The following is a 24895-nucleotide window of genomic DNA, read 5'->3' as shown; positions in this document are numbered from 1 at the left end:
AATGCTCAACTTAGCAATAAAGTCTTCTCATGGAGACGTCATATAGTGTTTTTATTATGAATTTTGTAATGTTTTCTGACAGTTCTCAATAACAATTAGTCAGCATAATCCATGTCATTGTCGTATCAATAATTACAGGTAATGTTCCAATAGTAACATAGTAATAATATAAGTTATTAATCAATGCAATGTTTATTCCTTCTTAACATCACACTCAAAAACAACAGGCTTTATTTACTGACAGGTTTAGCACTGCACATTGATAGGCTACACAGACAAACAGCAAGAGACACAGAGGGAAAGTGAGGGAGAGGTGAAGGCAGGGAGGCGGCCGGGGGGACGGAGGGTGAGGAGAAGCACACAGTTGTACATTCTTTAAAATGAAGTTATGACGTGGAGAGAAAACAGAAACATAAAAAAAATGCTTAGTTCTCAGATGTGAAAATATCAACCTGGTGAAAGATGAAATGAGTGAGACTTATCTAGGTATCACAACAATGTGCCCTCCTTATTCTGTGATTCAGATATTGACAATTTCTTAAATTACAACAATATTACACATAAATTAAGTGACACTCATCAAGCCAGGGATTATCATCCTTATCACTACTACTATTATTATTAATATTATTATTATACTGTTTTCTGATGCTGTAACAGTGATTACTCAGATGGAAAACAATTATAAAATCATAACCTGCTCCCTCTCAAAATGTGCAGAAAAAGAGAAAGATTGGCTGCAATAATAATAGTAATAACAATAATATCATAATATTCATCATTGTATGTACATAAAATTCATTACAATCAATACAATCAAAACTGCCCAAGCTGAGCTGACATTCTGGAAACAGCAGGGGTAGCAGTATGGAATATGTGTGTGTGTTCATATGTGTTTGCATGTGTCATCTTGCAGTAATTGTAAGAGGAGTGTGCAGTGAGTGAAACAGTGCAGTGAGAGTCATTTAGAGACATTCTGGCGGTCACTGTGAGGTGGGGGTCAGAGGTCAGGTTTATTGTAAATGATGAAACGTTTTCATTGAGTGGCATAAGCACAACCTTTGCGAAGATTCCAATTTTGTCGAGACTTACACTGTAATTTCACTGAAGCACTGATTTATGTCAAGGGTGGGTTTATCTTCTATAGTCGCTGTTATCATCCGCGTCAGACAAAAAGCATTCAGGCACTGAAGCTTTACAGTACCAGAATGTAAAAAGAAAAATATCTGCCAGCTTGGATATATATATGTTTTTTATAAGTCAGAGAGTGACCAGCTGTAATGTCTGACCTCACTGCCTTCACTCTGCGGGTTACAGTGGTCGAGGAATGTGTCGAGAGAGGATGCAAAGAGTGAGAAAAGAGCTTGTGCACAGACTTCGTGAGTCAGTCTACAGGAGTCTGGAGGAGTGTTGAGATGATGGTTTGTGCCTACAGATCAATTCAAGGCCGACTTGTTGTTCCAGTATTGTATGGATTTCATTCTAATAACAAAAGATAGAATACAATCTTTAAAAAAAAAAAAAAAAAATCAGTCTCATTCAACCAGCATTACACTATACAGACACATTACCATCTTGTGATTCAGAAGTGGTGCACCACATACAATTTTGGTGGGTTTTGCTCATGTGGTTAAGTTACATTAACTGTATACATTGTGCCATTGAACATTAAGGTGGAGAACAAGAGCCCATTGTTGGCTATAGGTCACATATGGCGTAGAGTATTACAGTGACTGTGCTGTGCGTCGTGTTTGTAAGCATACATTCCTTATAATAGTGGTGTCAGCAGTCGTTGATATTAAAAGTGTTGGAGTGTGTGACTGGCGAGCCGGTTTGTGGTTTCCATGAGAACTGGTGCAGAGATACATGTGTCTCAGTAGCGACGGGCGTTGCTGTCTCTCCCCTCCTTCTTGATGATGATTCGCTGGTCGTCACTCGCATCATCAGGTGACTCTGCTACCTCCTCATCCTCCTCCCCCTCTCCCTCCGTGTCAGCAGAGATGCCCATGCGGGACTCGTAAGACTGCAGAAAGGAAGCATTCACAGATGAAAAAAAATCCAAACAAACAGAGGTGATAATTCACTTCATTAACTGGTGTGGTTTTTACCTCCATGGGGTTGACTATTATGGTGAGGGCCGAGTCATCCCATTGGTTACTACCCTCTTTAGCCCCGCCCCTGGAACCTTCACCTCGGCGGTGGATAGAGCGGATTCGGAAAACACCAAGGATCACCATAACAACCAGGAAGCCCACACACACCATTATGATGACGGTGGCTGCTCCTGGAACCACTTTAAAAATGACATGAAGATACAGTACAGTTTGATTTAAATAACACTGACTCAAGGGTAAATGTGATGATCTTCTCTCTTTAGATTTCCTTTATTGTTCAGTTCCCATGAACATGTATCCAACTGAACAGGGCAGTAAGTCATAACTATTTTTTCATGATTGATTATTGTCTTAAATAATTGATTACTTGCTTGTGTAAACAAACTTCATCCATTAGATTTATTTACAGTTTATCTATGTTGTCTTGTGAATTTTGACCCTCTGAAAATGGTATAGTATTTAGATGTATGGTCACGGTGGTGTAGTGGTCAGCACTGTCACCTCCTGGGTTCTATCCCTGCGTCAGCCATGAACATGAATGTATGAAAAATTGTATTATTTCTGTGTATGGGAATGAGCTATTATTTCTTGGTAATGATATATGGTCTTTGGGACATTCTAAATAAGATGGTCATATAATTGGGTGCAGAACTGACATGACTGAAGCTACACAAGTTTTTGACCTTTCCTTATCTCCCTTTGTTTGTTTATTAGGTTAAAGTCAAAATTTTGATTGCTTTTTATTCACGGTCCCTGAGTTCAGTAAACATCCGAAAATGATGCTGTGGATGCTCAAGTGGATTTTTTTTTTTATTATTCACGGCATGGAAGCACAGAGAGAGCGAGATGATGGGCTGTCAGGCAAGACTTAATTCATTAAATTCCTACAGTTTGGTTTATAAAATGTCAGAAAATAGTGAAAAATGTCAGTCAGTGTTTCCTAAAGTCAGAAGTTGACGTCTGCAAATGTCTTTATTGGTCCACAACACAGAGATATTCAGCTCACCGCCATAAAGGAGGAAAAACCAGGAGATAGTCAAACTTAAGAAACTGGAATTACAGAAGATTGATTTTATTCTGAGAAAAGCTGGCAATGGAATTCATCAATGAAACTGTGCCTCCCTCTGTTGGTATGTCTAACCCCTTTGTCTTCTGTTTGTCCCTCTTCCCCCTCAACCATTCATCCCTCTGTTCTTTAGCCCTTAAGCCTAAAAGATCTAAACAGCTGCCAGAAACTGGTAGTATCTAATGATGTAAAATGTGTTATAATTAATCCTGTCAATACATTAAATAATTCGGGTAAAATACAGTTTCTTGGCTTTTAGCAGCATTAAAGATGGCCCATTTGGACTTTCAGAGGCTCCATAGTGAACATGGAACCACCATCATGTTCTGCAGCACTGATTCACCAACAAAACCCATGTAGTTTGATAAAATGGCAATTGGTTGTAGACACTTGGTTTAATTTTCAGTTAATGACATATTTTGCCTAAAAAGTGACTTTTTCTTCTTCAGGTTTCTCTATTTTGACATGTGTTTTGATAACCTTTGAATTTGCTCTGAGCTACATGATTAGTACGATTAAATATTGAAAAACTATCTAAAAAATGGAAAATGCTGAAGATAACACCATGATGAATTAGGGAAGACTACTTGTAGAGAAAATTTATTTGGAAGTTGTAGGTCTTTAAGGGTTAATACCCGTTATTCAAAAAACCTTTAACACATATTATAACATGGTCTTTGTTACTCTATTGACAACTAATCGATTAATCTTTATAGCTCTAATACTGAGAAATGTTGCAAAATGTTATTTCCCAGTAACAGGCTGCCATCCAAATCACATCACTTCTTTTGTTTCTTTTTCTTTTTTTTGTTTTAATATATGCTGCTGATGCTCTTACAAAGTATGTAATGTTAAATACAGTATGCATACATTTGGGCCATACTACCCCATCTTCTGCACAGAGGATTGTGGGTAGGAATGGTTGGATACTGTAAAATGTGAGTGGATGTAGTAGGATGTCCTGGTATTTTTGACATGTTCCATTTGTCATCCTATGTTTTGGGACATACTAAATCTTTTTCTGTCTTGCTAAACAGCATGGCAGTGTGGGTACTGGAGGGCAGGAATAGACTTCCATTGTTTTACAAAACCACATGACCCACTCAGTTGCTCTTGGTGAAATGCTCCTTCGTTAACATGAGGACAGTTTTATTCCGGCTCACTCCCACATGCACCATCCTGCTGCAGTAACTCACTTGGAGACTATACTATTAATCCACATCTGAAAATAGTCCTCAACAAGTTCACCAAGTACTGATAATTTTTTGTAAATAATCTAAATCTAAGTAGTCATAATATTGCAATTCCTTGAACTAACCACTCAAAGTTAACCTGATAATCTATAATCACTTTGATCCTGGTATGAAGCTAAAGTTAGTGTATCAAACCATTGTTCAGTTACTGCCTTGTGTGTGGGTAAAAGTCAGAAAGAGAGCAGAATAGGCGTCAAATGTCACCTGAGTTGCGGTGTGGATTAGGCAGAGTGTGTCCACTCAACTCCCCGGCATGGTGGGATGGATGGAGGAACTGCTGCTGGGAGGCGAGAAGGTGGGATGGGTGGTATAAACTGTCCAGAGAGTGGAGGAAGTTCACCTGCAAGATGACAGAGAGTTAAACGTGAAAGAAGAGAAATAAAAAGCATCACCTTAACAGCAATGAGGCTTTTACAGTAACAGAGCTGTAACTAATTAATATGTTTGATATGAATTCATAGATCAGCATTTGGAGTCGCTCAAATGATTTAATTTGTGACATAAATTCCAATGCGATGTAACAAAATACCTTATCAAAAAAAGTTCTTCATTAATTTTGTAACTTTTTAATGCATAAAATACTTGGCTGTGAATTTTCTGTTGATCAAACAATGATAAAATAATTTCCGCAATGTTACAACACCATTTTGAAGGATGTTTATCATATGTGAATGATGTTTCTCCCCACCTCCAGAGTCAATTCATTGCTTGTATATCTGCCATTCATCTCAGAGCAGGACAGGCGGAACCGCCTCTCGAAGCGGGCAGAGCCTTTGGCGAGTCTGTAGCGAACTGAACGAAGGACGTCCTCGTACACAGAGATGGATTCTGCACCTGAAGGGAACGCAGAACACAAAGAAAACAGGAAGTCAATACTCAGACGCTGACTGCAAAGAGGAGTGACAAGAAGTTTATATCTACTTGACAGCTGGGTGTGGGTTTATAGGATGGATGACTCTTAGTTTGATGGGAATCTGTCTGCATTTATTGAACTTTATCAAGAATGAGAAGATTTTTAAAAAGGGGAAAACAACCAACGAAGAATAATACAAGATAACGCTGTCCTATATAGAGATGAGGATGTGACTTGCAAAAAATAAATTTGCAGTTTCCACCAAACTAAAACCCTTTTAAAGTGAATAAAACTATAAAGCAAACATCCAACTTTCTAAACTAGAAGGAACAGACATTATATAAGCAACGCTGTATCACAGAAATTACATTTGCAACTAAATTAAATGTAATAGTGCTCATATTGCCAGTTCCATATTTTTGCAAGACAATATAAAACTGTATAAAAAACATAAAATAACCATTAAAAAACAAATGGCTCTAATCATTCTTCCTACGGTTGGGGACTCCACTTACTGAGTGTGATGCATCATGTATTTGACTAGAATCATTTTTCTTGTTTTATTCATTGTGTCTCAGGAAGGCTTTTACAATGTGCTCAACTATGCAGACTCATATTGCAATGCAGATAAAAATGCAAAAAACAAAAGGACAAAAGATGAAAATGTAAACAGCCTCTATGCATATATCTACCTGTGATGGCAATATAAGCAGTGGTGTTAATGATCTCCAGTCCCCGCTCACGTACAACATCCATGTCCACCAGAAGCTCCTCTCGCTCTGGGTTTAGCTCCTCCCCCAGCGGCTGCACCTCACAGCCGTCCAGAGTGTGAGCCACTGCATCTGACATCAGAGCTGAGAGCACAGACAGAAGGTTAATAACAACATAATTATTCGACTTGAAGAAACCCTGATGGCAATAACAATAATGGCAAACAAATAACAACCTGTCAATTAACTCCCAGTAAATCTGAGTTGTTTACTGTGTGACTCACCTCCTCCCTCCATCCCCTGTGCAGCTGTGTTGACAGCGTGAGAGAGGGAACAGACAATCCGAAGCTCGGGGAAAAGCGGGACGCCTCGGGGGCCTTCGAACTCGGGAGCAGGACGAGCCAGGTGAGGACCGACTCCAGACAGAGAGATCTGAGGGGCATCGGGCTGGAGGACCACCAGGTAGCCTTCCAGCTGCTTCAGGGACAGACAGCTCTCCTCATTGAAACATCTGGAAGGAGGAAAGAAGTCAGCAAAGTGAGATTTGAAGGACTGTATGTGATAAATGCAGTTTGCACAACAACAAAACAACCCAGTGAAGTTGGCATGATTGAAATATTTGGAACAAAAAATGTCCAAATCCAGTGCAATGTTGCCTTAATCTAGTTCCACCATGACTGTGGTTAACTTTGGTCTGCTGAGACACTGAAAATAGCAAATGTCAGACCACACTAACTCTGCTGTTACAAATTTAATTTTCCTGCCATAAAAAGGGAGAGCAAATCAGATTGATGACAGGCTGCTTACATATATTTATTCAACTGCACTATAATTTAGCATCGTATTTGAAAGGGGATTAAGAAAAGTGCACGTTCGCACGGTCTGTGTGTGTGTTACATTTCCACTATCTGAGTGAGCAGCTGCTTCTATCGGCCTCTCCAGAAGGGCCTGCTGTTCAGCCATCTGGGTAACTCCTGGCCTCAAATCAGTCTAATCTTCACACATGGAATAAAACATGCTGAAAAAAACACACACACTTGAACAGAAACCAAGAAAAAAAACATGACCTTGAAGCATTGGGATCTTAAAACCAGTCAGGGGTAAAAAACCTCCAAACTTGTGGCCTGGTAATTGATTTAATCTTTTAAACATGTAATTAAAACAACAGAAAGTAACAGATTTTGAAGACATCTGTTTTCTCATCAGTCTGGTAGTTTCACTGTAAATACACAATATAGCACCAATACCGTATGTACTGGACTGTACTTCCCAAAGTGAATTAATATTTCATCAACTAAAAGTGACTGCTAAAGCCAGAGAGCCAGCTCGCAGTTGTTAAGCATGGTTGAGCGCTGACCCGCAAACAGAGTTTTTCAGTGCATTTTCTTTGAGGTGATTCAGAGCAGGATCATACAAATGAGGAGAATAGTCTAATTCAGTGGGCGAGCCTAGAATTAAAAGTGTGTTTTTTGCAGTCATAAAAATGCACATGCATATAATTTTGGCTATTTGGAAAAACTATTTGCGTCTGGAAGATTTTGCGTTTGAGTGTTTGAAATGCCAAGTTTGAAAGGCCATTTATTTTATCTAATAATCCAATAATCCTTCAGATTATTTTTACATCAGGCAGAATAAATCCGTCACTGACAGTTTTTCTGTCAAAGCAAAAGTTACTCTGTGTCAGAATGAATGGAGAGATAAGATATTCCCTGTTATCTCCTTCTTTGAGTTATTCTTTGTATAATCATTCTTTCATGCTACACAAACCCTTATCTGTGCAAAGGCAAGGTCCATGTTTGATGAGTTCAGTGTCGAAGGAGTGGATGGCAGCAGCAGCACAGGGACAGGGAGACTTCACACACTTTTAAAGGGGAAATCACATCTCAGACAAGCGCTTAACTGTTAAACTGTTTTGTATCAGTTGTGAAGTATTGTGTGATGTGAACATTTCAGGGTCTTTTATTACTTCAGTTAGCTCTTTACTTTAGAAAAATCAGGAAATAAATGTTTTGTTTTGAGGGAGGCCATATGAATTTAATCTACAAGTGAATACTCCTGCAGTTTCACCATATTTTGTGAAAATCACTTGCTGTTTGAGGTTAATGTAGTACAACTGTGTTTTATGTACTGCATCAGATCAGATCATTATGGTTGTTTCCAGCTGTAAGTGCGTTGGTGGTGTTTTGTACCTGAGTGAGGTGGTTAGTTTGAGAGGCCGGACTCCAGGGGTGGCGAAGCGTAGAGAGTTTCGGTAGGTGACCTGTTGTACAGCACGGTTGAAGCTCTCGATATCATCGCCCTCCAACACTAGGACCGACTGGCTGGGGTTCACATGAACCTGTGAGGTCAAAGCCCAAAAATCTCATTAATTTACATAAAAAAGAACTAGGGCAGCAGGACTCAGGACAGAAAGGATGCAGAGCCTGTAAAATAAAAAAACATAAGTACAAAAAAATAAAGGATAAGTGCTCTGTATGGAGTTAATCCATTGTACAACACACAGACGGAAAAATTAAAGCTCCAAATACGTAAAGATCTAATGACATGAGCCACCTCTAGAGGAGGATAAGATCACATCCAACAATGTAAACACATTTTGTTGTGTACAAGGCATCTTAAATTACAACAGACATAAATGTGCACACATACAATAAATGTACAGACACACAGACAAATGAAACATGCAAACAAAGCAGGCAAAGTGTATGTTCACATCCATTCTGATAAGTGTCACATTGTCTACAATTAATTAAATATTAAAGTTAAAAGTCCCTTGAAGCTTCACTAGGCAGAAATTCTGTCCGTCCTAAACATAGACTGTATAGGAAGATAAGACAGCACCATTAACTGTCATGCCATCAGGTTTTTCAGGTCATTATAGCTGTCAATCACCTGTTCTTATAACAACCCTTACATTCATGGCCTAGAGTCATGAAGCCTGAAAACAGAGCCAAGAGGAGGTGTGGAAGTTGACTTACATTATATTATCAGGGGTACTGTAAAATGTTTGCCCAATGATGCTAATAAAATGCTAATTATTGAAGCTTTAACTTTAAAAAAACACCTTAATGCCACCATGAATGTAAATTGTAAGATTACAAAGTGACAACTAAACATGTGTATTTCTCTGGATCACCAAAGAAAGACAATTAGAATGTGTGTTTAATGTGTACACAAAAATAAAACAACAAAAAAATTACAAAAATATTTTTAAAATTAAAATAAATAACAAAAATAACAAAGCTAGAGGTGGCCTAACATACCTACTTTTGCAGGTTTGAAATGAGAATGCATGTTTATTTCTCATTCTCTTTTCTTCACACAACAAGAAAATGCAGAAATATGCACAGAGCCTTAAAAGACACATAAAAAACTGAACTAAAAGGGTTATAAAGGTTAAAGTCACTATTTATTGTGACCCCTGACCCCATGAAAAGAAGCAACACATCAATTATAAATATCTGACGTGTTGAATGAAACCTGGTATAAATCATTAGAAAATTTAAGAATAAATCACACATTATCTGAAGTAAAGGGTTAAAGACATATTAAATGCAAAGGGAGGTCACACTCCATACTATGTCTTTGGTTTATAGAAGCAGCTTGTCCCTGAAACTTTAGTTTTTTCCTGCTGTACATACTTCCCATATATATCCAGATTGTAGCATAATACAGAAACTGAGAAATGAATACGTGTGGTGATTAGAACTTTACTAAACCAACAAATGTAATGTTGGACTAGGACTTTTGCACAGTACTGTATGAGATCACATCCTTCTCTTGTGCATTACCTTCATTCCAGAGCCCAGAGTCTCCAGGTCTCCAAAGTCCAGACCCTCCCTGCAGGCATACAGACACTCCACCACACTGTGAGGCTCCACGCTGCCAGGACGCACCGTCACCCCCGACAACAGGCCATGGTAACCACCTATATACTTTACTAAAGATCAGAAATAATCCAGCGTAAGCAAATATTGTACCAAAGTCAGTTTGATATGCACATAGATAATATACACAACAAAATAGCTGCCTGCGCCGCTGCATGCTGACGACAGCGTGAAAACAATGAGGTCACCTGAGTCTTTACCCTCTGGGATGGTGTTATTTAGTATCTCCTTCTGTTCCTCTTCTGGCTCTACGGGGAAAACCAGCAAGGGGCGAAAGGGCATAGAAAAAGAGAAAACAATGAGGCTCGGAAGAAGAAACACTGCTGTGTATATCAATAGGAAAAGACAAAGAATGAAGAAATGATAGACCTAAACACTGACAGGAAACAAGTAACACAGAAAAGCACAAGTGAGAAAATCCAAGTGAGAAAATGGGAGACGCTATTCAAAAATGCACCATCTCCTCATTATCCAGCAGGAAGCGGAGCGACTTCCACTGTGGATGAGGGTGTAAGATTTGTGTATGTGTGCATCTTGCTGCTAATTGGCAGCCTGAGTTTCCCATTTTAACCAGCAGTACGGGAGCAACTGGCGGATAGCTGTCTGGCCCTCTTGTTGTTGTGCTGCCCTGAATAATTGATATGTCAGTTATATTATTAGCCCTAAGACAAAATGCATCAACCAAATTATAACTGAGTGAAATGAGGGAGTGAAAAGGCGAGGGGAGAAATGTCTCAGCAGATTGTTTTCAGATGCTTTATGAGGGTCGGTAAGTTGCTGTTGCTTATTGAAAAATGGCAGATTGCTATCTTTGGTGTGTGGCTGAGAAGTGTGATTTAAATGACTTTTCTGTGACTGAGGAATGCAAGACCAAGATAAGTGCACATTTGGTGCACACAGTATTCATGCAAAAAAAAAAAAAAATCTGATTCCCTTTTTTCTATTTGCATACATTTCTGCCAAAAATCCGTCATTATGCTGGAATGAAATACAGTATGTGTCAGCTGGGAATTCATTGCACCTCTGCAAAAAAAAAAAAAAAAAAAAAGAAGAAGAAGAAGAAAAAAAAAAAAGAGTGTAAATCTTAGAGCCTTACCCCAGCAGGCACCAATGAACATCCTCTGGCGGGGGGCAGGGTTTGGAATGGCTCCGTTGTCATGGATGAGGGCTGGGTCAAAGGTCACACCATCGACGTACAGGGTCACAGAAGGGAACTGGACACTGAGAGAGAGGTGATGCCATTCGCTGTCACACACCTGCGGAACAGAGATAACAAAGTCAGTCAGAACAAAAGCAGATCATGCTTACTGGTCAGTACGAGTGCAGATCCACCACTTCTTATTGCTGTTACTTTTCACAATAAAAGCTATAAAGATATACATATACTGTTTGACTGAGTGCAGTCTTTCACCAAGTAACTCAAGTACAGAGCTCAGTTTGATTTATTTATAAAGTATATTCACATAAAATATTTCACTCTAGTGAAATAGTTAATGTTTATCTTAATTTAGAGATTTATGTAAATTAAAAGTGCTGTCAACTGATAGAATAAAATACACAACAATGCCAAGATATGTGAATTTATTTCCTTAATTCAAATAGAAGAACATTGTTTCTTGCTGTGACTGTCTGTTCAGCTCAGATGTTGCACAGGCTCTTTTCCTGAATCTAGTCTGAAAACATGATAGAACATTTTTTTGGTGGAAAAGAATCAGTTATAGCAATATATAAGGTAGTTTTTTTAAAGTCTGTGTCCTGGGGAGATACAAAATTTCACAACTGGGGCTGACGCTGAAAAGATTTGAGAATCCCTGATTCATGGGATGTGCTGCTATTAACAGGTGACAAATGAGTCAAAGTCATGAAAATACATAACACAGACATTGTCTTTTTGCATAATTTAATCTGGATATGCTGCATGATGAGAGTTTACATCGTCTTAGTTGATAAGATCTGGAAATGTAGTTTTCTCAAATATAGTATAGTTGATACATTAGCAATAGTTCTGCTAGAAAAAGCTGAGGGCGGGCCAATGTCACCCTTCTGCTCCAATAAATCTATGACTTTATTAAACTGGATAACTATTGAAGAAAAAAATCAAAGTCAAAGTCATAAATACCTAAATATTGCATATAAATATATAAATGTGTAACTTAGCATTGAATTAAGTGTCAAGAATCTATTATATTTTGAGCTGTTTTTTCTGCCAAAGTCAATAATTGAAATTCCTCATTTTTGGCCACTCTCAAAGCCAAGTTCTGCTGATACTGATAGTTTATAAAATACTGGTGCAGATTAGTCAGCCTATCTCTTATAGTTTAAAAAAGCTTTTTTTCTGTTGACAGGAAATAAAGAGGAATTATGAAGACTGCGGAGCGAAAAGGAGAGACCAGAGTAATAAGATATCGTGATTCAGACAGAAGGATTTAACAAATCTTGTCTGTATCGGCTCAGTGTCCTTTAATCCATGCTACTTCAATCTGTCTGGGACCACTGGCTTCAGTCAAAACATCCCCCACCCACCCACAGCTGAGGTATGCAACACTGCCACATAATCATCCTCAATCCTTATTTTCTTTTCCCTGTGTTCTGATTGATGGACCCTATGTAACCTTCCAATGCATCCCTTAATTCCTGTGACTTTTTTTTAAGGTACAAATACTAAAGAACAGTGCAAGGGAGAACATCAAAGCCTAGCTGTTGCGGTTCCCTCAGTACCTGCTCCAGTTTCCAGAGGAACTTGACAGGCCGTGCGGCTGAGACGTCAGGCCAGTAGAAGAGAGAGAGGCGGCAGCCGTGGACGGAGAGGGAGTAGTGGGAGAAGGAGTCATCTGTATAACAGACGGAGAGAAAGCAGAAGAAAACAATATAATTGGCAGGTCAGTGTGATGCTGTCAAAGCTTTTTTATGTTACAGAACACAAAAACAAGTGAAACACTGCAATGAGGTGATTTTGAACACTCTGCGAACCAATCTGTGATTTCAAGTTTGTTGAATACACTCCTTTTTAGAAATGTCCCTGCAAAAGTCAGAGCTGAAATGATGATGATACACACAATATTACACCTGGCACAATTGGAGTGTTTTGCTTTTCTTCTGCGGTCCACTTGGCTGCTCAAGTGGAGCAGCTGGAGGTTAAGTGCATGTCTCGAGAGCAGGAGCATCTATAAACAATTTTATTTATTCGCTTTTTCAGCTTTTCCCTGCAGATCTGGCCATTTGAAATGATATTGTCTCAGTAAGAGGTCACTCTATATGCACTCTCCGGACAATTGGAAAAACAGTTGAAAATACAAGAACCTTAGCGCACACTATCCTTGCATCAAGGGGTTATATAGAACCAACAGAGCTGCTATATATAGCACCATTATGCAGATTTTAGGTTCTAAATAGAGGCATTACAAGTAGAATAGCCATATAGCAGTATATGACAAATGTTGTCTATAGAACCATTAAAATGCTTTATAACAGCTTTGTCATATCATACTATATAGACCCATTAAAGGTGCTATATAACCCTGTGATCCTATACAGAACCATACTACATAACAACAACTACAACTATTAGAGGAGACTACGGATGCATCTAAAAAGCCTTTTAGAAAAGAGCCTTCTAAACCAGAACCTCCTTCATACAACACATGGATTAAAAAAGTCTGGGATATTTATCAGATGGAGCAGATCACATTCTCACTAGGGCTTCAGAAAGCCACCTTCACTAAAAGATGGGAACCTATGCCACCTTTATTGCTCCAATAATATTTATTAGTGATACAAAACCTCCTGTTTTATATCAAAATGCTGTCATCCTGCCTCAGACTAGGAATTATACTTATAACCTTATATTCTGGAGTGGACATTATCTATTTATTTGCTCTGATTATTATTATTTTCTTTAATTTCCATCCTATATCGCCAATGGAGGGTTGTAAAAATACACATACAGCTGAGAAAAAGGAAAAGAAATGTACTGAATCGTATTTAAATGTATACATTATATTGTACTGATAAAAAAGAAAATCTAATAAAAACTAAGTTTAAAAAAAAGTCTTCTCACTTACGATGTGAAAAAAAGTTAATTTACAAATTAATTCCACGACTGGTAGATATAACGCACCATTTTTGACAGTGCTGCAAACAATAGTCTCTTCCTCCTTCCGATTTCCTCTAGTCTGAGTGGTCGCAGGTTGGATGTTGGCTCCACCTCTTCGCATCCACAGCTGTAGAGTGAAATGGTCCCCTGATAACGCAGACACAACTGCATCAGGCACCACAGCGACGTGGTTGGACCCGTTGAAAGAGAAGACCAGAGATGAATCAGAGGAGGGGAGTGTGGGTAGTGCTGAGGTCCAGTTGGCTGCAGGAGATGGAGGTGGGAGGAGGTCCACTTCACCCCTCACAGCACCTGGAGAAAGAAAGAAAGAAAGAAAGAAAGAAAGAAAGAAAGAAAGAAAGAAAACAGCAGGTGAGACAGCATTGTGAGAACATGAGTCAGGCCTCTGATTTACATGCATATTTTTTGAGGTAACGCAGAACACACCACACAGTCGGCGCACAGATCTGTCAGAGTAGCTGTCCCTGTCACATCCCTTCCCGATGTGGCCTGTTTGGAGCTCTACGGTGGCCTGGATGTTCCACACTGTCTCTTCACAGGTCTCCAAATGCAGGCTGGGGAACAGGGGGATGCTGCCTGACCCAGGTGTGTATTCTACACGTTTAGTCCATCCTGAAAAATCAAAGCAGGCTGATGTAAGATGTGTCATTCCCAGATTAGTGTAGCTGTAGTAGTACTGTATGTCTGATTCTATAAATATACTATCTCAGTTTATTTAACATTAGTCCCTTGATATTACTTAGCTTCACTGACACTTCTTTTTTAAAACTGCTTTTAATATAAACATGCAAAGGTGATTCATCTGAGCAGCAGCCCACGCACAATCCAATCCAAAGTGATAGTTTCCATCCAAAACGTGCGCTCCAATGCAACCGATACTACTAATTACGACTAAAACACATCTCTACTCTCTGACAAGCCAGACAGAAACAGAGCAGTTTGCAGCATTGATTACCAATCCAGCCAGGTTTGCAGGATGGCTTGACCGTGACGACAACCTGGGCGTCAGCTTGAGCGCGGTTCTTGCCACAGTCGAAAGCGGTTACCCAGAAGGTGTGAATGCGCTGACGCTTCGAATCCAATGGCTCTGTATTTTTGATGTTACCTAGGAAACGGAAAGCAAGGGGGAGAGACAGACAAAGAAAGGAAGAAATACAAAAAAAATGAAACAAAGAATAAAAGGGAAACAGAAATAGAGACTGAAGGATTAGTCATCAACAACAAGCTTGTGTAATTGAAAGCCTGACACAAATAAACACATTGATGAATCCCTTCCATCTCTGCTCATACAGTACACAGTCATTATACTGTATTCTAGTGGCTCTATTCAGGAACAGAAATAGAAAGGCAAAAACAGATGAGATAAATTGCAGGGAAGAGAATAAAAGCTGAAGGGATTTCATGTTTTATGAGATAAATGTAACACCAAGTATCTGTGATAGACTGACGGCACTCCACATGTCAGCTGACAAACAACAGGTAAGAAAGAGGATGCTGTTACGTGGGGAGAAGGGAAAACAGATGGATGAAAGACAGAGTGAGAGCAACAGAAAAGAATAAGGTGAAAATAAAATAGACAATGACAAGCCTACAGCATCTGTACAAGGTTGGAACAAAAGGTCTCTGTGCTGCTGTACCAGTCTGACCCAAAAAAAAAATAAAAGAAGCTGCTGCTCCTCTGCAAAACCCTCCAAGTAGTCTCACACAAATCTGCAGAGTCATGCTAAAAAACAGGGTCTTTTAGTCCTGCTCAGCCTGCTGTGTCACATTACAAAATGTCCATAATTGATCTCCTACAAAACCAGTCACTGAATGCAACAACGACAAACAGGAGGTAATGCTGTATTACAATGAACAGCTGCTGCTCTATGTGAGCACAGAAAGAACACTTCTCCACCCACACAGTCTATTTTAATATATTTTGGTATCTACCTGCCAGAGGAATAAAGTACCTGCGATTCTTTTCACTCTGTCACTACCGAAACATCAATATGTCTGTTTGTTTTTCATGTATTGAGGACATCTGGAGTCAGAACTAATACTGAATTGATCAAATCCATCCGCAACAAAGGCCGTTCAGAGCAGACAGACAGTAAAACACTGCAAGGAAATTAATGTGTTTATGCTACCAGCAGCTTTTGATTTACCTCATCTTTAATACAACTCACCATCGTTGTCAATAGCAAAGGGCACATTGGGAGTGATGATGTCATAGAAGCAGATCTGGCTGTACTGCGGGGAACAGTCGGCATCTAGAGCCTCCACGCGCACGATTCGGTCAAACAGACGGCCTTCAGGGACCGACGCCTCGTAGCGACGCTCAACAAACACAGGGGAGAACTCATTGACATCGTTCACACGAACATGTACGGTGGCCCTGAGAGGAGGAAGAGGAGGGACGAGTCAGGGAGGAAAACACAACAAAGAGAAAGAGAGGAATATTAACAAAAGGACATGAAATTGGCTGGATATTAACAGTGCGCAGGCATTACAATCAATCAGTCAAATTGTGTTTATATAGCACCAAATCATAACAAAAGTGATCTCACGACACTTTACATATACAGTTGATCGAACCCAGACTCTTGAGCCAATTTACAGAACCCAACACAAATCTCCAGGAGCAAACACTTGTGACTGGTGACGGTGGTGAAGATAAACTTCCTTTTAATACACAATACACATATAGTGCAGAGTACAAAATATGACAAGAAGTGAAGAAATGATCGAAGTGGGTGTGCTGCTTCTTGGCTAGGTCATTGTTGTAAATGAGAACCCGTTCTCAACTAACTTACCTGGTTAAATAAAGGTTAAATAAAATAAAATAAATACATTATAAAAGCATAGGTGCATTGTATGGAGTAAACAGATGAATAGGTCTTGTTGTATGCTGTCCTGCATGTTTCAGCTGGAAAGAAAGTTCTTTAACCCCAAATGATGCAGTGAGCAGCTACTCATTTCTTAAACAATCATTAATTTGATGAAGAAAATAAAGATCAGACTGGAAAAAGGTCATGTGGTCTAATGAGTCCAGATTGGCCGTGCTCCAGAGAGATGGACGCATCAAGGTGAGAAGAAAGGCAGATGAAGTGATAACCCATCATGGCTAGTGCCTACAGTACAAGCCTGCGGGGGCAGTGTGATGATCTGGAGTTGGTTCAGTTGGTCAGGTCTTGGTTTCGTATCATTATGTGTCCATAAAATTAGGTCACATGACTACCTGAATATACTGAATGACCAGGTCTGAACATCAGTGGATTTTTTTTCTTCGCTAATGACAAATATATTCCAAGATGACAATGTAAGGATTAATCAGGATCAAATTGTGAAAGATTGGTTCAGGACCATGAAACATCATTTTCACACATGGATTGGATCATAGAGTCCAGACCTAAACCCCACTGAAAATCTCTGGGATGTGATGGAGAAGCCTTAATACAGTGGTCAGACTCTCCCATCATCAAAACGAAATCTTGATGAAAAATAAACCCAAATGCAAACCCAAAGGCTGAATTTCTTTGTATAATTAATGTAAAGTCCTCAGTTATCCACAGCATATAAAGTAGTAGCCGAGTGCACAAACTTGTGTGATTTCTTGCTGTTGACTCCATCCGGTCCCTCTCCACAGTCGTACGCCTGGATGGTGAAGCTGTGCTCCCGCTGGCTCTCACAGTCCAGCGGTTCCTTGGACCGGACCAGACCCTCGCCAGTGGAGCGATCCAGAACCACCGCTTCAAACTGGACCGAACCCGAACCCAGGGGGCCGTTATGGACCCGGAAGCCACAGATCTCACCTGGGGGGAGGGAGATGGAATGAGGACAGAAAATACACTGGAGAACCACTCCAGTGAAACATAACAACCACATCAACCATATCAAATCACACATAAAATTGACTCGGATCAAATTTATAATATATAAAACAATACTGTCCTGCTGTTACAAAAACAGTGAAATAAAACCAGAATTCTAAAAAAAAAAAAAATCAACCAAATGGACAACCAGATGCTGGAATGAAAAGTAAAATCAAATATTTATCATCAATCTTAACTATACATACTTGTGTTTTGTTTTAGACTCATGTCTCAATAATATTCTCACTTATCAATTAACCACACATGCAAAAGAACTTTAGAAAACAATGAAAGATACATATCTTTTTATGCAGCTAAAAAACAACACTCCCTAAATATACAATTTACTAAAAATTTAATGTTAAGAAAGTAATAAATTGCTGTATTTGAAATTGAGTTAAAAAATTACTGAAGAAACTAACTGATTAATAATAACTAGGTTTTTTTTTATTTATCAATTTTTGGCCACATCCTCCAGCTTTATATCTGCTTATGTGACAAGTGCACACTTATATTTGTGAGACTGCTTAAAACAGCACTTATTATTACAGAACCTATGATCAGAGGAATAAAATAAAGTGCACTTGTTTCAGAGAAATACTGAGTTTGAGTCTGATGTTAGTGGTAGAGTAGGAGGGTTTTGCTCAAACAGTTAATTTTCTTCTTATTTTTTCGACATGGGCCAAACAAATTTCAGGGAGTCCCTGAGTAATTCTACTTTTGCTGTTATAATTTTACTGAACATGGTTATTTTCTCCAAGTGCAAACACGATAACCCTATTCCAGCAAAGCTGCAGAGGAGAGCACTGCTGACTGCTCCTGCAATCAAAGGTTGAATTACACTATGATGGTCTATAAATAGTGGAGTCTGTGACTGAATACATTGCTTTTAATATTTAGACAGTCTATTGGGAAATTCTGTTGGCAGTGGCAGCAGGCTGATAGCTCTGAAAAGTCAGCTTCATATTTACTATTAAAAGTCCACATTAATAAACCATAGCTTCAAATTGGACACACAGTTGCAGTATCATCCTGTGTGCAAAAATCAGAGAACATCATTCTGACTCTGGCTTGGCAAGTGTTCGATTCGACCTATTTTTTACAGAAGCCCGTCCTGTGGATGTTCGAGCAAATTCCTGGCATAGTCCACATGTTTGAGAGCATTTCTGGCTAGTCCACCCATCCTATAGTCTACCATGCTGTTTATTGTGTTACCAGCGTAGTGTAGTGGAGCATCTTTGTCCAAGGCAAAAAGTGGGGGATTGAGCAGCACGGTGTTGTCGTTCTCCATGACAATCCCCTGGTACTCTGTCTCGATCCATGGCTTGTGCTTATTGGCTGAACGGCACAGAAAAGAGACCGAAGAGGCTTTGGGTTAAATGGAGCAATTAGAGGGAACCAACGTGTCTATTTTTAACACTCCATTATGAGCAAGGGCATGGTGAGAGTGTGCATGAGTGTAAAAATGCACAACGTATGCATGTGTGTGATCACAAAGACAATTTAATCACATTCACAGCCCCACAGATTTTCCTTCAAACAGACTCGACCCCCTTCCCTTGTTCACTTCAAGCCATACTCTCATCCTGCTAGTTGGCAGTATAATTAAAGCCAGTCAGATTTCACCTTATCACACACAGAGAGGTATATTGCTCGTATCAATCAGCACGGCTGGCCTTGCCACATGTGCCGCGCAGTAATGTACTAAAAAACAGTTGAGTCAAAATCAAATGCCTGAGGTTTGCTGTGAATGTAACCTTTAATTGCGAATTAATTATTCATCCCCGTGCTGAATGTTCTGTGCTGAATGATCAAAGGCCAAGTTAATGAGCCAGAAGGATGACGATTTTACACTTCAGCAAAGAGCAAAACAAAAGCCGCCGTGCCTTCCCTCTGTTGTCCTCAATCTCTAACACTGAGGGGTTCGACTTGTGTTTAGCAGTTGCTTTGTTGTCTTCACAGTGAATTTTCCAGAAAAGCTGACTGGAACAAATTTTGCCATCTTGTCTGTGGAAGGAGACTGAGGAGAAGAAAAATGCGGCTGATTTCGAACCTGATCAAACTTCTGACACTTCAAAGCAGGGCTGGGTATCGCTTGAAATGTTTCGATTATAGCGCTGATATGATGATACCTGAGGGTTGGCACAAACACCAGCGCACCGCTTGTTACAAAATGTTTCAGAGCAATGGAAATATGTTTTTCTCAGCGGTGGAAAAGTATTTTCATTCTCTCAAGTACCATGCACTGATGCAATTTGAAAGAAGTTGTATTTTGCTTGAATTTATACTTTCTACTTTCAATCCTTTTGACTCCACCACACACACTTTCCATTGTGATAAAATCATGGGGCCGCTGAATATGAATATTCTACCTGCATATGCACTTATGTACTGTTTTTACAATGTTTATAAGCTGAGGTACGTATTGCAAAGACACAGCTGTTCATTATGTAATTAGTTATGTAGTCTGACTTTAGAAAGCAAAGGAAAGGGGACTGATTGCTTGTACTAAATAATATAAAAGTAGACCTGTGCAGCAATGCAAAAAACTGAGGATGCAATAAATTAAAGTGCATCAAATATTGTCACTTTACTGTTGTCACTTTATTCTGTGAGATGGCTGAAGTTAAGTTTTTTTTGTCTCTTCAGCGCCTTGTTATTTATTGTTATAGTCTATGTTTATAACTATGATCTTTTTTTTAAACTACTTTTAGCACTATGGGCCTTACAGTTATGCAATTTCTTCTATATGTGCTGTACATAGGGCAAAACTGACAATAAAGCTGACTTTCATTCTGAAATGTCACAGTACCTTCAAATGACTGAGTTGAAAATCCACACCTCTACAAATATTGTAACGTTTGTAATACAATATCACTATGTTAAAAGATCTCCCACCTCTACCATTGTTTTTGCTCTAGAAATTATTTATTGACCTGACAAAATAGCTAAAATGGTTGTCAGATTGTCTGATTTGTATGAGTATAACAGTCTAAAACAGCCAATGCATTTCTATAGAGTCTAAATCAGGCCATGTGAAGTTTCTCTACGCCAGAAAGTGTGTGTGTGTGTGTGTGTGTGTGTGTGTGTGTGTGTGTGTGTGTGTATGTGTGTGTATGTGTGTGAGACAAATTTTGTTTTGTGCCAAAAAAGTCCTGAGGTTCAATACCCAGCCCTATCAAAGATATTCATCCTCTCCTCTCAAGGTCCTACCTGACATCGACTCCTCCTCTGTTTCCCCAGACCCATCAGCTGATCTCCTCCCTCTCCCTCCCTCTCTCCCTCGCCTGCTATATAGCATTAATCTGAGCATCAAGCCTGTGGATTACATCCGGGATTACAGATTGAGAGGCATCCCATTCCATCTCTGTCTGTCTCTCCTGGCTCTCTTCCTCTCTGTGTCACTCTATCTCTCCACAAAACTCACCCACTTCATCTGTCTCTCTCTCTTTCCTTCTTTCTCTCATACACAAACACTCAGATGATCCGGGATCTCACATTTTTCCTTTTCCCCTTCTTGTGTCACCTGATCTCACATACCACCACCTCCTCCTCCTCCCTCCCTATCGGTCTGTGTCTGCATCTTTTCGGCCACGTCCTCTCCTGTCACTGCTTCTTCTCCTCCTCCTCTGTCTCCCCTAACGTTTCCCTCGTCTCTCTGACACTCCATCGCTCCTTCAATCTCCTCGTCTTCCCTGCAATACTCTCTCCCCCTCTACCTCCTTCTCTGACTTCCTCCCCTCACACTGTCTGTCTCATTTGCCTTTTCTTCAGCATGATAATCACTGGAACAAAGATATTGAATGAGAGTCATGGTTACCCAGAATGATAAAACTGCTGCACAGGAGGAAACAGATTTATCATCTTCAGAGTCACAGCATTGGTGAAGCAGGCACATGCACAATGGGTCATCACAAAACACACAATGTATAATAATGTAATAATGCACAGTTTACACAATGAGGGAACTCACACTGTGTGATGGAGAGTCTAATATAACACATATAAGGGTTAACGTAAAGTCATAAGAAGCATATCAGGGCTAGACAGCCATGGTCCGAGTGCCTCCATGGGTTTGTGTGCTCCCATGGCAATGCTAACCATTATCTCAACACTTCACAATTAACCATCAAACAGATGAGGAACTGACCTTTGTTGCCATTGGCAACCGAAGTCAAGCAAAGGAGGAGGAAGGAGAGAAAATTCATTCTGTCCATCTGAAGGAGGAAAGGAAAGGAGAGGCAGAGAGAGGGGGCAACAGGGTGGGGTGGGGTGGGGGGGCATCGGAGGGAATGGGGAGGGGAGGAATACAGTACATCATGCATCAACAAATGATCAGCACAAGAACAGACAGGTACAGTAACAAAACAGAGAGAAAGAGAGAGACAGTAACCGAAATCAGGCCTTTCCAGATGGTGCACAGACAGACATCTTCTTTTTTTTACATGGCTGTATTTTTGTAGGAAAACTGCCACTAAGGTGTCATGTGTGTCAGGTCTGCTGGTGGGTAAATAAGAGTGTTAGTAATACGAGTTCAAACAGGATTTCAATTGGCCTGAATGAACCAGTAATTAGGACTGGATCCATGTCCCCCAGTTACGCTGTATGCTGATTTTCTAATGCAATTCTCAAAATCTGACTGATACGCTTGCAGTTAGACAGCCTTAAACAGCCTGTAAAAGCATGCACATACCTGGTCATGTGTGTAGCTGGATGTGTGTGGCACTAGAATACATTTTGCAGGTGGATGTGTGGGTGTTTTCCCATGTTTTAATTGTGGCTTTCAGGAGGCAAAAATGAATCTGCTGCTGTCTTGTGGCAGGAGCCACAACTGAAAAATGAGTCCTTGGGGATTTTCAGCTCATTGACATAACAAGACTCAATATTTCCTCCTTTGCTGCAGTCCTTCACAGAGTACAGAACATACAGGAGGTTAATTTTTTATTTTTTTTTTAAATCTGCAACATGAGACTCCATCTGTTCACAGGTTGCTCGGGCAGCTACAGATAACACTGAGGAGCAGGAACATGCTATGCGACAGTAATCATCCGCTTTACATTACAGGCTGGTATTGACACACATAAGCAGGCACAGCTCCATGACCAGCCCCTACGATCACATCCAGACCCCGATCTGCGACCGGAATCAGGAAAAGACATGTCGCAGAAATGAAGGTTAAGCCGAAGCATGAAACGTGCCGATGTGACATTACCGTGGTGAGTGCGGTGATGCTCCTGGTTGGTACCCCGTCTCTACGCTCGCAGCATCCGCCTCTCACGCCCCTGCCGCTCGGCTCGGCTCAGCAAACCCCCGCAGGCAGGTGGATGAAAGGATCAAATCCGTACAACCCAGGGGAGGTAAATAAAAAAAGGGACTGGATAGATCTCACCCCGGATGTTAGAGTCGGTGATGTGGTGTGAGGAGGATTCGGGGAGCGATGGATGCCCTTGTTTTTTTCGGTTGTACGGTAAGGAAATAGGGGAAGGGAAAAAAAAAACGGTGGGAATGTTACGCTGGCGTCCCCTCCCTCTCGACGTTTCTTAACCCGCCCACACTGCGTCCTTCTCCCTCTCTATCTCTATCTCTCCGGCCCCCACCAGCCCTGAACCAGCAGACTGCTGCTCTGGCTGTTTTTTGCTGTTGAACGCACATTCACAGTGACTCAGACCCCAGCAGCTACAGCTCTTCATCTCACTGCTTTTCAGCTCCGGGGCGTGTTTTTGTGAGTGACACACTTAGCTGCCTCTCTATATTTCTCACAATATTAATTCCTTCATTTCTCACAGATGAAGCCTCCCATAACCAGACTGCAAAATGACGTCATGTCACCCCTTTCTGGCCCTGTCAGAGTCATGAAGCCAATGGGACACCCACACTAACACACCCAAAACAAACCACAGACACAGTCCTCAAATGCAGCATTTTAATGAACATTATAAAACTGTATTCAAAAATCACTCCCCACCCACCCAAGTTTTCTGTTTTTCTTTACATTTGGTAGGAATAAGGCAAAAGTAGTCTCTTGAAAGCATCATACCAATTAATAATAATCACCACATCATATATAAATATTACTAAACTCTGAGCTGTTGCTACAGTGAGATAGATTCATCCTCTCCATGTGTATTTGAAATGTCAGCCATACTGGGCCTTCCCCCATCATGCCACGAATCAGTCAATCCAGCTCAAAATAATAACACAAAATATGCATCACCACGGTGTAGTGGCATGCCTCAGCATCACACACTTCAAATTTCCACCTGCTGTTAAAAACTCAACAGGCCATAGGTAAAACATGATAATTCAACACATTTTAGTCAACTTTTCATCAATTTGTGTTTCTTTTGCTTCCAGTTGAAAATGAAACAGCTTATGCCTCTTATGTATGGGGATGTGAGTGATGAAACTGAAGAATACACAATAGTAGCTGTACGGTTGGGCAGTGTATGAAGGCGGGGAGTACAGCTCCACGCTTCAGAAATGATTCACTTTCACATCTGTGCAGGGCAGTCTGGAGAGCGGTGCAGACATAAACAGTAGGATATATGGCAAAAAACATGAACTTAACATCATATGTGAACAAGGAAAGGCAGGAGGGCAATGCAGAACCATTCAGAATTCTTATCCAAAGCTACAAAATGTTATTTTCCTCAAAAACCTGTTAAAATTCTATAAAATAAAGTCTGTTTTTCCATCACAAATCAAATTAAAACCAAACAGATGTACTGTTAAAAACATTCATTAATACAAGGCCATTTTGAGTTGGGTGTTAGTGTGTACAGTGTGTGATTTACAGTGCTTGTATAACCACTGGCAGCCAGAAAAAAAAAAAAAAGAAACACAACCCCCCTGATTATTATTATCTGTCAGAGCAGCAGTCAGTCTCTCTTATGCAGAAAGCTGTACGCATGTTGTATTATTACATCAGAAGATGCCAAATAACACTGGCACTGTGCTTAAACTTCCCGTGAAGGCTTGCTTCTGCTAAATATGGGCGCTAGACATGAAACAAAAAAAGAACATAACATCATACTGTATCTGAGC

General features: G+C 40.1%; 2 protein-coding genes across 5 annotated transcripts in view; both read right to left on the bottom strand.

Annotated features, from left to right (window-relative positions):
• Positions 1-32: 32 nt before the first annotated feature.
• clstn3 (calsyntenin 3) lies at positions 33-23393 on the bottom strand. Of its 3 annotated transcripts, none has more exons than XM_030157230.1 (19): positions 23064-23393; positions 22002-22068; positions 19067-19189; positions 17581-17791; positions 16166-16374; positions 14953-15102; positions 14424-14609; positions 14001-14288; positions 12602-12714; positions 10980-11139; positions 10072-10131; positions 9788-9936; positions 8186-8334; positions 6281-6507; positions 5979-6140; positions 5122-5267; positions 4638-4773; positions 2109-2293; positions 33-2023 (listed from the first exon to the last, which is right to left on the bottom strand). In XM_030157230.1, exons 2-19 carry the CDS (start codon positions 22066-22068, stop codon positions 1874-1876), a joined length of 2871 nt encoding a protein of 956 aa, XP_030013090.1. In that variant the 5' UTR covers positions 23064-23393; the 3' UTR covers positions 33-1873. The 3 variants fall into 3 exon arrangements, with proteins under 3 accessions (XP_030013090.1, XP_030013091.1, XP_030013092.1); XM_030157231.1 differs by having other exon boundaries at positions 10084-10131; XM_030157232.1 differs by lacking the exon at positions 22002-22068.
• Positions 23394-23760: 367 nt separating this feature from the next.
• Positions 23761-24895, bottom strand: part of lpcat3 (lysophosphatidylcholine acyltransferase 3) — a 15396-nt gene continuing 14261 nt past the window's right edge. For both annotated transcript variants that reach the window (XM_030157233.1, XM_030157234.1), the window contains exon 13: positions 23761-24895. This exon is cut by the window's right edge and continues 387 nt beyond it. The gene's annotated coding sequence lies outside the window, so the exon portion shown is untranslated.

The sequence above is a fragment of the Sphaeramia orbicularis genome, chromosome 16 (assembly GCF_902148855.1).
Source record: "Sphaeramia orbicularis chromosome 16, fSphaOr1.1, whole genome shotgun sequence".
Classification (NCBI taxonomy): Eukaryota; Metazoa; Chordata; class Actinopteri; order Kurtiformes; family Apogonidae; genus Sphaeramia; species Sphaeramia orbicularis.
Note: the sequence above shows the minus strand (reverse complement) of the source record. Positions and strands in the feature narration are given on the sequence as shown.

Bases quoted from the DNA above. Each gene is read 5' to 3' on its own strand.
- clstn3 (XM_030157230.1), bottom strand. From the start codon at position 22,068: ATGGACAGAATGAATTTTCTCTCCTTCCTCCTCCTTTGCTTGACTTCG. The intron at 15,103-16,165 runs GTGAGTTGTATT...TCCGTTTCCTAG, and splicing joins CTTTGCTATTGACAACGATG to GTAACATCAAAAATACAGAG. The intron at 9,937-10,071 runs GTGACCTCATTG...TCTGATCTTTAG, and splicing joins CCCAGAGGGTAAAGACTCAG to TAAAGTATATAGGTGGTTAC.